At 42.0% G+C, this 13,226-nt stretch overlaps 1 protein-coding gene across 2 annotated transcripts in view; it reads right to left on the reverse strand.

Moving 5' to 3' along the window:
- Positions 1-13,226, reverse strand: part of LOC123998823 (THO complex subunit 2-like) — a 69,174-nt gene that overhangs the window by 37,579 nt on the left and 18,369 nt on the right. For both annotated transcript variants that reach the window (XM_046304020.1, XM_046304019.1), the window contains exons 14-15: positions 11,359-11,489; positions 11,036-11,137 (exon numbers count right to left, since the gene is read on the reverse strand). In XM_046304020.1, the coding sequence (XP_046159976.1) occupies positions 11,036-11,137; positions 11,359-11,489 (233 nt within the window). The remainder of the gene's footprint in view (positions 1-11,035; positions 11,138-11,358; positions 11,490-13,226) is intronic.

Consider the following 13,226-nt stretch of genomic DNA (forward strand, 5'->3'; position numbering starts at 1 on the left):
TTGGAATATAAAAAACTGTCCGTTATAGGCTATCTGCATGACATGAGCCATGCCTGCGCTCTCCCCAAGCTTTGATAGAAAGTTGTTTTGAGTAAAACCAGTCTACTAAATAAGTCAGTCCACCCTCAAAACACTAGCTTACAAGGGATTGTTTCATTATGCAGTGTCATGACTGACTGCGAGAATCCAAATAGGTCAGATCAAATTTGCAACGAATAACTTCAATCAGGCCCCCTTTAACCCAGAGGGGGGGAGGAAATAACTAGTGGGGATTGACACACGTCCTGTGGTAAATCAAGGGAGAAGATCCAGGCTTGCACTCTCCAAATTCACTAAAAGTATGTACTTTGTCTCAGATCTTTTCCCGCTGAAACTAACACCTTCAAAAGCGAATACAGGAACAATATTTTGAGCGTAGAACGTGCGGTATGGTGGAGGCGATCTATAGAACACTGTCATTAAACATTTTGTAAAAGAAAATGCTTCAACTTGGAAAGTACATACACACTACATAGCTGAAGTTTCCACACTATGGGTTGAGCCTGCCGGAACAGCCCCTTTGGAGTAAAATATATAATGGGTTAGGGGGGAAAGAAAACATTTAACCAGAAAAAGGCATGAAGCGGCAGCTCCACGTTTATAACAGTTTGATAAAATCACCTCCCGGACAATCACTGGTATGGCTGATTAGCTGTTCTAAGTAAAGTACCGTCGAAAGCGAATTTAAGTAGGACCGTCCTGTTACTCTGCTCAAACCATCATATTACGCTATTCTCATCACCCCACTGGGGAACCACTGATAAGACTGGCTAGCCTACCTTCAAAGTAGTATCTTCAAAAGCGAATGGAAGGACAATCAACTTCAAGTTCTGTTCAGGACTACACGACAAGTCACCGGATGGATACCAGACAACTAAGGAGGATAACAGTAGAAGAGTTGTTGGAACCATTTCAGACAATCGGCACCTTACAAGCGTGCCGCGAAAAGGCCCAACACACTTTCCAAGGCTGCCCCGTTCAGAGTTCTTGGCGAACCCAGGCATTTCACGTAAATACATTCATGATTTCTTGCTCAAAGCGGGCGGTGGTTCATGTTCAACGTATATGGTTATTGTAGGTGAGAGTGGTTTCTGAATGTGGCAATGTTAAGTGTGTCTGTCCCCATCTCTCCTTTAACACGCATCCATGTCGCTGTCATTCGCAAGGGACCTTTTTTCAGCGTATTACCGGTGCAGTGTGTGTTTATCCCATGTTCCCATTTAATTGGCTAGTAAATAAATAATGAACCTAATTTGTGTAGCACTGAATGATGATATGATACGAGGTTATGATTAATGCTTCTACACCTGCATTGCTTGTTGTTTGGTGTTTTAGGCTGGGTTTCTGTACAGCACTTTGAGATATCAGCTGATGTACGAAGGGCTATATAAATACATTTGATTTGATTAATAAGTTGACTCTTTATAGATGTGATAGGTAAAGACATTTTAGAGTATAATTCGGGAGATGGTAACTATTTAAAAGAACCGCTCCCAGATCTGAATGAGTTAATTGTTAGATTCATTTAAAATCGGGTAACAGTTCAAAATAGTTAATTAGATAAATAACAAGTCTTCAGATTAATATTAAAGTCAAGTCACGACAGCAGTATAGAATCTATAGCTATATACCGTTTTTAACTGCTATTAACATTTTTATAAAAATTACACATCAAATAACCTAACAATGAGGATAGAAGTAGTCGGCTTGACGATAAATTCAGCCACTATTTATTGTTGAACCATTTGTTGTCTGGCTAATAGCCTACACAAATGGGCCGCAATATTTACGGTAAATTACACTCAACAAAAATATAAAACGCAACATGTAAAGTGTTGGTCCCATGTTTTATGAGGTGAAATAAAAGATCCTAGAAAGTTTCACACACAAAAAGCTTATTTACCAATAATTGTGCACAAATTTGTTTACATCCCTGTTTGTAAGCATTTTCCCTTTGCCAAGATAATCCATCCACCTGACAGGTGTGGCATATCAAGAAACTGATTAAACAGCATTATCATTATACAGGTGCTCCTTGTGCTGTGGACAATAAAAGGCCACTAAAATGTGCAGTTTTGTCACAACAACGGCACAGATGTCTCAAGTTCACCAGGGTCTTGACCTGACTGCAGTTCAGCGTCGTAACCAACTTCAGTGTACGGCATTGTGTGGGCGAGCGGTTTGCGGATGTCAACATTGTGAACAGAGTGCCCCATGGTGGTGGTGGGGTTATGGTATGGGCAGGCATAAGCTAAGAACACAATTGCAATTTATCGATTGACTGCAAAGAGATACCATGACGAGTTTCAATAGCACATTGTTGTGCCATTTCCACTGCATTTCAGCCCTGCCACAAAAGGACCCGCTCACATGTCAATGATTCTCATGTTAACACAGGTTTGAGTGTTGATGAGGACAAGGCTGGAGATCACTCTGTCATGCAGATTAATTTTGAATAACAGACTGGAAGCTTCAAAATGAGGGTGGTGATTGGAATTATTGTTCTTCCTCTGTCAACCATGGTAACCTGCAAAGAAACACGTGCCATCATCATTGCGCTGCACAAAAAGGGATTCACATGCAAGGATATTGCTGCCAGTAAGATTGCACATAAATCAACTATTTATCGGATTATCAAGAACTTCAAGGAGAGAGGTTCAATTGCTGTGGAGGCGGCTTCAGGGCAACCAAGACAGTCCAGCAAACACCAGGACCGTCTCCTAAAGTTGATTCAGCTGCGGGATCGGGGCACCACCAGTACAGAGCTTGCTCAGGAATGGCAGCAGGCAGGTGTGAGTGCATCTGCACGCACAGTGAGGCGAAGACTTTGGAGGATGGCCTGGTGTCAAGAAGGGCAGCAAAGAAGCCACTTCTCTCCAGGAAAAACATCAGTGACAGACTGATATTCTGCAAAAGGTCCGTGGATTGGAATGCTGAGGACTGGGGTAAAGTCATTTTCTCTGATGAATCCCCTTTCAAATTGTTTGGGGCATCCGGAAAAAAGCTTGTCCAGAGAAGGTGAGCGCTACCATCAGTCCTGTGTCATGCCAACAGTAAAGCATCCTGAGACCATTCATGTGTGGGTTGCTTCTCAGCCAAGGTAGTGGGCTCACTCACAATTTTGCCTAAGAAAGCAGCCATGAATAAAGAATGGTACCAACACATCCTTCGAGAGCAACTTCTCCCAAACATCCAGGAACAGTTTGGTGACAAACAATGCCTTTTCCAGCATGATGGAGCACCTTGCCATAAGGCAAAAGTGATAACTAAGTGGGTTGGGGAACAAAACATCTAAACCCACAAATTCTATATTGATTATTGATTATGTAAGCATGAGCTTCCATCAGTCAGGATGTGGCCCAGAAGATAATTGACAGTATGCCAGGGAGGATTGCAGAGGTCTTGAAAAAGAAGGGTCAAATAGAGACTCTTTGCATCAACTTCATGTAATTGTCAATGAAGTGCCTTTGACACTTATGAAATTCTTGTAATTATACTTCAGTATTCCATAGTAACATCTGACAAAAATATCTAAAGACACTGAAGCAGAAAACTTTGCGGAAATTAATATTTGTGTCATTCAAAACTTTTGGCCACGACTGTATACAGTTGAAGTCAGAAGTTTACATATATCTAGGTTGGAGACATTAAAACTGATTTTCAACCACTCCACAACATTTCTTGTAAACAAACTATAGTTTTGGCAAGTCGGTAAGGACATCTACTTTTTGCAAGTAATTTTTCCAACAATTGTTTACAGACAGATTATTTCACTTTATCACAATTACAGTGGGTCAGAAGTTTACATACACTAAGTTGACAGTGCCTTTAAACAGCTTGGAAAATTCCAGGAAAGGATGTCATGGATTTAGAAGCTCCTGAGTCATTTGGAGGTGTACTTATGGATGTATTTCAAGGCCTACCTTCAAAACTCAGTGCCTCTTTGCTTGATATCATGGAGAAAAATAAATAAATCAGCAAAGACTTCAGAATATGTTTTGTAGACCTTCAAGGATGAACCAGACTTGTGGAAGCAATTTACAAACTCCTGAAGGTACCACGTTCATCTGTACAAACAATAGTACGCAAGTATAAACACCATGGGACCATGCAGCAGTCATACCGCTCAGGAAGGAGACACGTTCGGTCTCCTAGAGATGAACGTACTTTGGTGCAAAGAGTGCAAATCAATCCCAGAACAATAGCAAAGGACCTTGTGAAGATGCTGGAGGAAACGGGTACAAAATATCTATATCTACATAACCTGAAAGGCCGCTCAGCAAGGAAGAAGCCACGGCTCCAAAACCACCATAAAAAAGCCATGTGGTTTGCAACTGCAAATGGGGACAAAGATCGTACTTTTTGGATTAATGTCCTCTGGTCTGATGAAACAAAAATAGAACTGTTTGGCCATAATGACCATCGTTCTGTTTGGAGGAAAAAGGGGGAGGCTGTGAAGCACATGGATGGCAGCATCATGTTGTGGGGGTGCTTTGCTGCAGGAGGGACTGGTGCACTTCACAAAATAGATGGCTTCATGAGGAAGGAAAACATGTGGATATATTGAAGAAGCATCTCAAGACATCAATCAGGAAATTAAATCTGGGTCACAAATGGGTCTTCCAAATGGACAATGACCCCAAGCATACTTCCAAAGTTGTGGTAAAACAGCTTGAGAACAACAAAGTCAAGGTACTGGAGTGGCCATCACAAGGCCATGTCCCCACCCTATAGAAAAGTTGTGGGCAGAACTGAAAAAGCGTGTGCGAGCAAGGAGGCCTACAAACCTGACTCAGTTACACCAGCTCTGCCAGGAGGAATGGGCGAAAATTCACTCAACTTATTGTGGGAAGCTTGTGGAAGGCTACCAGAAATGTTTGACCCAAGTTAAACAATTTAAAGGCAATGCTACCAAATACTAATTGAGTATGTAAACTTCTGATGCACTGGGAATGTGAAATAAGAAAAGCTGAAGTAAATCACTCTATTATTCTGACATTTAACATTCTTAAAAGGATTTTAGATTTTTCAACGGCGATACCGATTATTGGAGGACCAAATAAGGCCGCTACCGATTATTGGAGGACCAAGTAAGGCCGATACCGATTAATCGGCCTTTATTTGTAATAATGACAATTACAACGATACTGAATGAACACTTATTTTAACTTAATATAATGCATCAATAAAATCAATTTAGCCTCAAATAATGAAACGTGTTCAATTTGGCTTAAATAATGCAAAAACAAAGTGTTGGAGAAGTAAAAGTGCAATATGTGGCATGTACAAATGTCTGCCATGTAAAAAAGCTTACGTTTAAGTTCCTTGCTCAGAATATGAGAACATATGAAAGTTGGTGGTTCGTTTTAGGTTGTAGTTAATATAGTATTTATAGGACTATTTCTCTCTATAGCATTTGTATTTCATATACCTTTGACGATTGGATGTTCTTACAGGCACTTTAGTATTGCCAGTGTAACAGTAAAGCTTCCATCCCTCTCCTCACCCCTACCTGGGCTCGAACCAGGAACACGTCGAACACATCGACAACAGCCACACTCGAAGCAGCGTTACCCATCGCTCCACAAAAGCCGCGGCCCTTGCAGCGCAAGGGGAATAACTACTCCAAGTCTCAGAGTGAGTGACGTTAGAAACGCTATTAGCGCGCATACAAGCCATAGGTCTATAATATAGTCGAAGCCGGAAACTATCATCTCGAGAACAAGACGTTTATTCTTTCAGTGAAATATGGAACCGTTCGGTATTTTATCTAACGGGTGGCATCCTTAAGTCTAAATATTCTTGTTACATTGCACAAACTTCAATGTTCTCCTAATTACGTAAAATTCTGGCAAATTAGTTCACAATGCCCAAACTGTTGCATATACCCTGACTCTGCGTGCCATGAACGCAAGAGAAGTGACACAATTTCACCTGGTTAATATTACCTGCTAACCTGGATTGCTTTTAGCTAAATATGCAGGATAAAAATATATACAGGTGTCTAACCCGTTTACCAGGGGGCAAGGCTACCGACGTTAAGGCTAATATGAAGATGGTGTTGGCTAAAGCTAAAACTGGCGAGAGTATAGAGATATTGTTATCCATGTCGGCACCAACGATGTTAGGGTGAAACAGTCAGAGATCACCAAGCGCAACATAGCTTCAGTGTGTAAATCAGCTAGAAAGATGTCGGCATCGAGTAATTGTCTATGGCCCCCTCCCAGTTAGAGGGCGTGATGAGCTCTACAGCAGAGTCTCACAACTCAATCGCTGGTTGAAAACTGTTTTCTGCCCCTCCCAAAAGATAGAATTTGTAGATAATTGGCCCTCTTTCTGGGACTCACCCACAAACAGGACAAAGCCTGACCTGCTGAGGAGTGACGGACTCCATCCTAGCTGGAAGGGTTCTCTCATCTTATCTACCAACATAGACAGGGCTCTAACTCCTCTAGCTCCACAATGAAATAGAGTGCAGGCCAGGCAGTAGGCTGTTAGCCAGCCTGCCAGCATTGGAGTCTGCCACTAGCACAGTCTGTGCCTCAACCTTGGTTGGGCAAAACTAAACATGGCGGTGTTCGCCTTATCAATCTTACTAGGATAAAGACCCCTTCCATTCCTGTCATTATTGAAAGAGATCGTGATACCTCACATCTCAAAATAGGGCTACTTAATGTTAGATCCCTTACTTCAAAGGCAATTATAGTCAATGAACTAATCACTGATCATAATCTTGATGTGATTGGCCTGACTGAAACATGGCTTAAGCCTGATGAATTTACTGTGTTTAATGAGGCCTCACCTCCTGGCTACACTAGTGACCATATCCCCCGTGCATCCCGTAAAGGCGTTGCTAACATTTCCGATAGCAAATAAAATTTAAAAAAAAAAAAAAAAAAAGACGTTTTCGTCTTTTGAGCTTCTAGTCATGAAATCTATGCAGCCTACTCAATCACTTTTTATAGCTACTGTTTACAGGCCTCCTGGGCCATATACAGCGTTCCTCATTGAGTTCCCTGAATTCCTATGGGACCTTGTAGTCATAGCAGATACTATTCTAATCTTTGGTGACTTTAATATTCACATGGAAAAGTCCACAGACCCACTCCAAAAGGCTTTCGGAGCCATCATCGACTCAGTGGGTTTTGTCCAACATGTCTCTGGACCTTCTCGCTGTCACAGTCATACTCTGGACCTAGTTTTGTCCCATGGAATAAATGTTGTGGATCTTAATGTTTTTCCTCATAATCCTGGACTATCGGACTACCATTTTATTACATTTGCAATTGCAACAAACAATCTGCTCAGACCCCAACCAAGGAACATCAAAAAGTCATAAATTCAAAAGACAACACAGATTCCTTGATGTCCTTCCAGACTCCCGTCTACCCAAGGACGCCAGAGGACAAAAATCAGTTAACCACCTAACTGAGGAACTCAATTTAACTTTGCGCAATACCCTAGATGCAGTTGCACCCCTAAAAACATTTCTCATAAGAAACTAGCTCCCTGGTATACAGAAAATACCCAAGCTCTGAGGCAAGCTTCCAGAAAATTGGAACGGAAATGGCGCCACACCAAACTGGAAGTGTTCCGACTAGCTTGGAAAGACAGTACCATGCAGTATCGAAGAGCCCTTACTGCTGCTCGATCATCCTATTTTTCCAACTTAATTGAGGAAAAGAACAATCCGAAATTCCTTTTTGATACTGTCGCAAAGCTAACTAAAAAGCAGCATTCCCCAAGAGAGGATGGCTTTCACTTCAGCAGTGATAAATTCATGAACTTCTTTGAGGAAAATATCATGATTATTAGAAAGCAAATTTACGACTCCTCTTTAAATCTGCGTATTTCTTCAAAGCTCAGTTGTCCTGAGTCTGCACAACTCTGCCAGGACCTAGGATCAAGAGAGACACTCAAGTGTTTTGTACTATATCTCTTGACACAATGATGAAAATAATCATGGCCTCTAAACCTTCAAGCTGCATACTGGACCCTTATTCCAACTAAATTACTGAAAGAGCTGCTTCCTGAGCTTGGCCCTTCTATGTTGAACATAATCAACGGCTCTCTATCCACAGGATGTGTACCAAACTCACTAAAAGTGGCAGTAATAAAGCCTCTATTGAAAAAGCCAAACCTTGACCCAGAAATTATTTAAAACACTATCGGCCTAATCTTCCATTCCTCTCAAATTTTCAGAAAAGGCTGTTGCGCAGCAACTCACTGCCTTCCTGAAGACAAACAATGTATACGAAATGCTTCAGTCTGGTTTTACACCACATCATAGCACTGTGACTGCACTTGTGAAGGTGGTAAATTACCTTTTAATGGCATCAGACCGAGGCTCTGCACCTGTCCTCGTACTCCTAGACCTTAGTGCTGCTTTTGATACCATTGATCACCACATTCTTTTGGAGAGATTGGAAACTCAAATTGGTCTACACGGACAAGTTCTGGCCTGGTTTAGATCTTATCTGTCGGAAAGATATCGGTTTGTCTCTGTGAATGGTTTGCCCTCTGACAAATCAACTGTAAATTTCGGTGTTCCTCAAGGTTCCATTTTAGGACCACTATTGTTTTCACTATATATTTTACCTCTTGGGGATGTCATTCAAAAACATAATGTTAACTTTCACTGCTATGCGGATGACACACAGCTGTACATTTCAATGAAACATGGTGAAGCCCCAAAATTTCCCTCACTAGAAGCATGTGTTTCAGACATAAGGAAGTGGATGGCCGCAAACTTTCTACTATTAAACTCGGACAAAACAGAGATGCTTGTTCTAGGTCCCAAGAAACAAAGAGATCTTCTGTTGAATCTGACAATTAATCTTAATGGTTGTACAGTCGTCTCAAATAAAAATGAAGGATCTCTGCGTTACTCTGGACCCTGATCTCTCTCTTGAAGAACATATCAAGGATAGCTTTTTTCCATCTACGTAACATTGCAAAAATCAGAAACTTTCTGTCCAAAAATGATGCAGAAAAATTAATCCATGCTTTTGTCACTTCTAGGTTAGACTACTGCAATGATCTACTTTCCGGCTACCCGGATAAAGGACTAAATAAACTTCAGTTAGTGCTAAATACGGCTGCTAGAATCCTGACTAGAACCACAAAATGTGATCATATTACTCCAGTGCTAGCCGCTCTACACTGGCTTCCTGTCAAGGCAAGGGCTGATTAAGGTTTTACTGCTAACCTACAAAGCATTACATGGGCTTGCTCCTACCCATCTCTCTGATTTGGTCCTGCCGTACATACCTACACGTACGCTATCAATTTGTAAGTCGCTCTGGATAAGAGAGTCTGCTAAATGACTTAAATATAAATGTAAGACGCAGGCCTCCTAATTGTCCCTAGAATTTCTAAGCAAACAGCTGGAGGCAGGGCTTTCTCCTATAGAGCTCCATTTTTATGGAATGGTCTGCCTACCCATGTGAGAGATGCTAACTCGATCTCAACCTTTAAGTCTTTACTGAGGACTCATCTCTTCAGTGGGTCATATGATTGAGTGTAGTCTGGCCCAGGAGTGGGAAGGTGAACGGAAAGGCTCTGGAGCAACGAACCGTCCTTGCGGTCTCTGCCTGGCCGGTTCCCCTCTTTCCACTGGGATTCTCTGCCTCTAACCCTATTACAGGGGCTGAGTCACTGGCTTACTGGTGCTCTTTCATGCCGTCCCTAGGAGGGTCTGGGTTGGCGCCCCACCCTGGGTTGTGCCGTGGAGGAGATCTTTGTGGGCTGTACTCTGCCTCGTCTCAGGATGATAAGTTGGTGGTTGAAGATATCCCTCTAGTGGTGTGGGGGCTGTGCTTTGGCAAAGTGTGTGGGGTGTGCCTTCCTGTTTGGCCCTGTCCGGGGGTATCATCGGATGGGGCCACAGTGTCTCCTGACCCCTCCCATCTCAGCCTCCAGTATTTATGCTGCAGTAGTTTGTGTCAGGGGGATAGGGTCAATTTGTTATATCTGGAGTAGTTCTCCTGTCCTATCCGGTGTCCTGTGTTAATTTAAGTATGCTCTCTCTAATTTTGTTTCTTTCTCTCTCTGAGGACCTGAGCCCTAGGACCTTGCCTCAGGACTACCTGGCATGATGACTCCTAGCTGTCCCCAGTCCACCTGGCCGTGCTGCTGCTCCAGATTCAACTGTTCTGTTCTATCATTATTATTTGACCATGCTGGTCATTTATGAACATTTGAACATCTTGGCCATGTTCTGGCTGTGCCGGGTGGAGATTATAACAGAAGAGGACTGGCCACCCCCTCTCTAGGTTTCTTCCTAGGTTTTGGCCTTTCTAGGGAGTTTTTCCTAGCCACCGTGCTTCTACACCTGCATTGCTTGCTGTCTGGGGTTTTAGGCTGGGTTTCTGTACAGCACTTTGAGATATCAGCTGATGTACGAAGGGCTATATAAATAAATTTGATTTGGATTTGAAATGCAGTGTATGATATACCAATTTGTAGCTCAGTCTACTTTTATCCAACGTAAAAAAAACAACACCATTTCACATTTTGCTACACAAGTCTGAATACAGGTGGTGAGACAAATGTGATCCGTTTTTTAAATAAATTAGCAAAAATGTATTTTTTTCTCTGTCATTATGGGGAATTGTGTGTAGGTTTAATCAATTGTAGAATAAGACTAACGTAACAAAACATGGACAAAATGGGGTCTTGATACTTTCCAAATGAACTGTATAATTAAAAGTCTCATTTAAAGAAAGTTTACATTTTCTGGTGCCAACCTCATGTCAGCATCGGTGTGGACACTAGAGCCTGTAGCAAATATGCATAGTCTATAACCTACTCTTTGACATGTAGGCTAATCGTGTTGTTTTCTTAACAGAAGAGCTACTGTTTTTTAGTTTTCAAATCAATTTAAATGGACTATTTTGGTTGATGGCCTTGGTGCCCTGGCAGATTGAGCAACTCTTGACAGGCAAATGGCCTTGCCCCTAAAATCAAGAAATTCCAGGCCTGCGTAGCAACTTACTTCATGATGTATTTGGCTCTGTCCACAGTCTGAGCTTTGACCTTGACCAGAAGTGGGTGGCTTGTGTAGGTCTCATTCTTCCACTGCCCGTATAGCCGGTACCTGACGACCACAGGTAGCACACAGGTGAGTGGGTTAACAGTGACATATTTAATAATACATACACCAGGACCAGCCTGGAATTAGGACCTTGAAATACCAACAGAACACAACAGGGTCGGAGAATAGAACAAGTTGCATAAACCCACATACTCCAGTCTCAGTGTGGGCGTTGCCATCTCCATTGGATGGCCACTATGATCATGTGTGTGTGTGTGTCTCACCTGTGCTGGTAGGGGAAGAGTTTGAAGAGGCCCCACAGCTCCTCTGACATGCAGGCGTTACACTCCATGAGAGAGAGCGAGGGCAGCAGCACCTGGTCTGCAATGCTCAGGAAACAACTCAGCAATGTGTCCTAGGAGGGAACAGGAGCGCATCAACCACCAGAGTACAGACCACAGTGAGTGGATAATTACAAAATTATATGGACAAAGATCCCCTCTCCCCCTTGGGAGGACCAAAAAAAAAAAAAAAAAAGGCCCTCGGATCCTCTAAAAGTTCTACAGCTGCAAAGAATCTTGACACAGCTTGGTGTGGAGAGTGCACCGCACTCGACCGCAAAGTTCTACAGAGAGTTGTGCAGACAGCTCAGTATATCAAGGGGGCCGAGCTCAGTGCCATCCAGGACCTCTATATCGGGTGGTGTCAGAAGATGCCCCAAATAATTGCCCAAGACTCCAGCCACCCAAGCCACGTCCGGCAAACGGTTGGATTAACAGGCTCAGAGACAGCTTCTACCCTCAAGCCATAAGACTGATTAATGTTTTATTAAATGGATACCTGGACTATCTGTACTGACCCTATCTTGCACTGCTCTATGCACACTCACACAAAACCACACGCTCTCACACACAGCTGCTAATCTGTTCTTTATTTTACTCATCATCTATCCATTAGGGATATTAACAGTTAAGATTTAAAATCGGTTAGCTGCTGAAAATACATTTGACTGGTCATGATTATCAATCTATAGATTCATTTGCATAATTTTTTTGAATTAAATTGTCGTGTGTATTTGTTACTCGTCGTTCATCTTATTTATCACACGCACATAAAATACAGAACCTAGTTTGAGGTGCGAGTGGCCTATCACCTGTCAGATAGAGCGAGATCAGTTCCTCAAATATGTTACTGCAGTGAAACAGGCTTTTATAAGCCGAGTCAGTAAGCAACAAAATACATTTCTAAATGCAATCGCGTGTTAACTTTTCATTGGCACGATTAAAAGAGCTACTATTTTTATTACTCAATCTCAACTCATAATTAAAGCATGCCTCCCATTCAACAATTGAGTGCATAAACTATAGTCAATGGTAGGGAGGCCATCAACGCTTCATCCACCACTTCACAAAGTGAGATTGAGGTAGTATAATCGCTGAATACCTGAATGTTTTACTTCACCCCAAATAATGAAGATTGTCTTACCTTGCTTCAAAGTAGCCTAGCTGACATTTGTATCCCTAACCCTGATTCCTAGTCACTTTATCCTGCCTTGATTCTCGGGCTGACCACATTTAGTCAACTGGTCGATTGTTTGGTTAATAGGCTGTTGGTCGACGGATTTGTTTTAGTCGAGCAGTGGCAAATACATATATATTTTTAAAGTATGGTACACGAGACACGTGTCTGATTCACGCCAATCTGAGTGGACTAATCCAATGGAGGCCGCAGGGATTTGCACACCACCCCTGCGGCATCCCGTTAATTCCCATAATTTCTCATCTACAATGCTTGTCTTTTTTACGGTAATTTCTCTTCCAATATTTTTAAAAATATATATACAGTTGAAGACGGAAGTTTACATACACTTACGTTGGAGTCATTAAAACTCATTTTTCAACCACTCCACAAATTTATTGTTAAACTATAATTTTGGCAAGTCGATAAGGACATAATTTTTCCAACAATTGTTTACAGATTATTTCACTGTATCTCAATTCCAGTGGGTGAGAAGTTTACATACACTAAGTTGACTGTGCCTTTAAACAGCTTGGAAAATTACAGAAAAGGATGTCATGGACTTAGAAGCTTCTGATAGGCTAATTGATATCATTTGATTCAATTGGAGGTGTACCAGTAGATGTATTTCAAG

The sequence above is a fragment of the Oncorhynchus gorbuscha genome, linkage group LG16, assembly GCF_021184085.1.
Source record: "Oncorhynchus gorbuscha isolate QuinsamMale2020 ecotype Even-year linkage group LG16, OgorEven_v1.0, whole genome shotgun sequence".
NCBI lineage: Eukaryota > Metazoa > Chordata > Actinopteri > Salmoniformes > Salmonidae > Oncorhynchus > Oncorhynchus gorbuscha.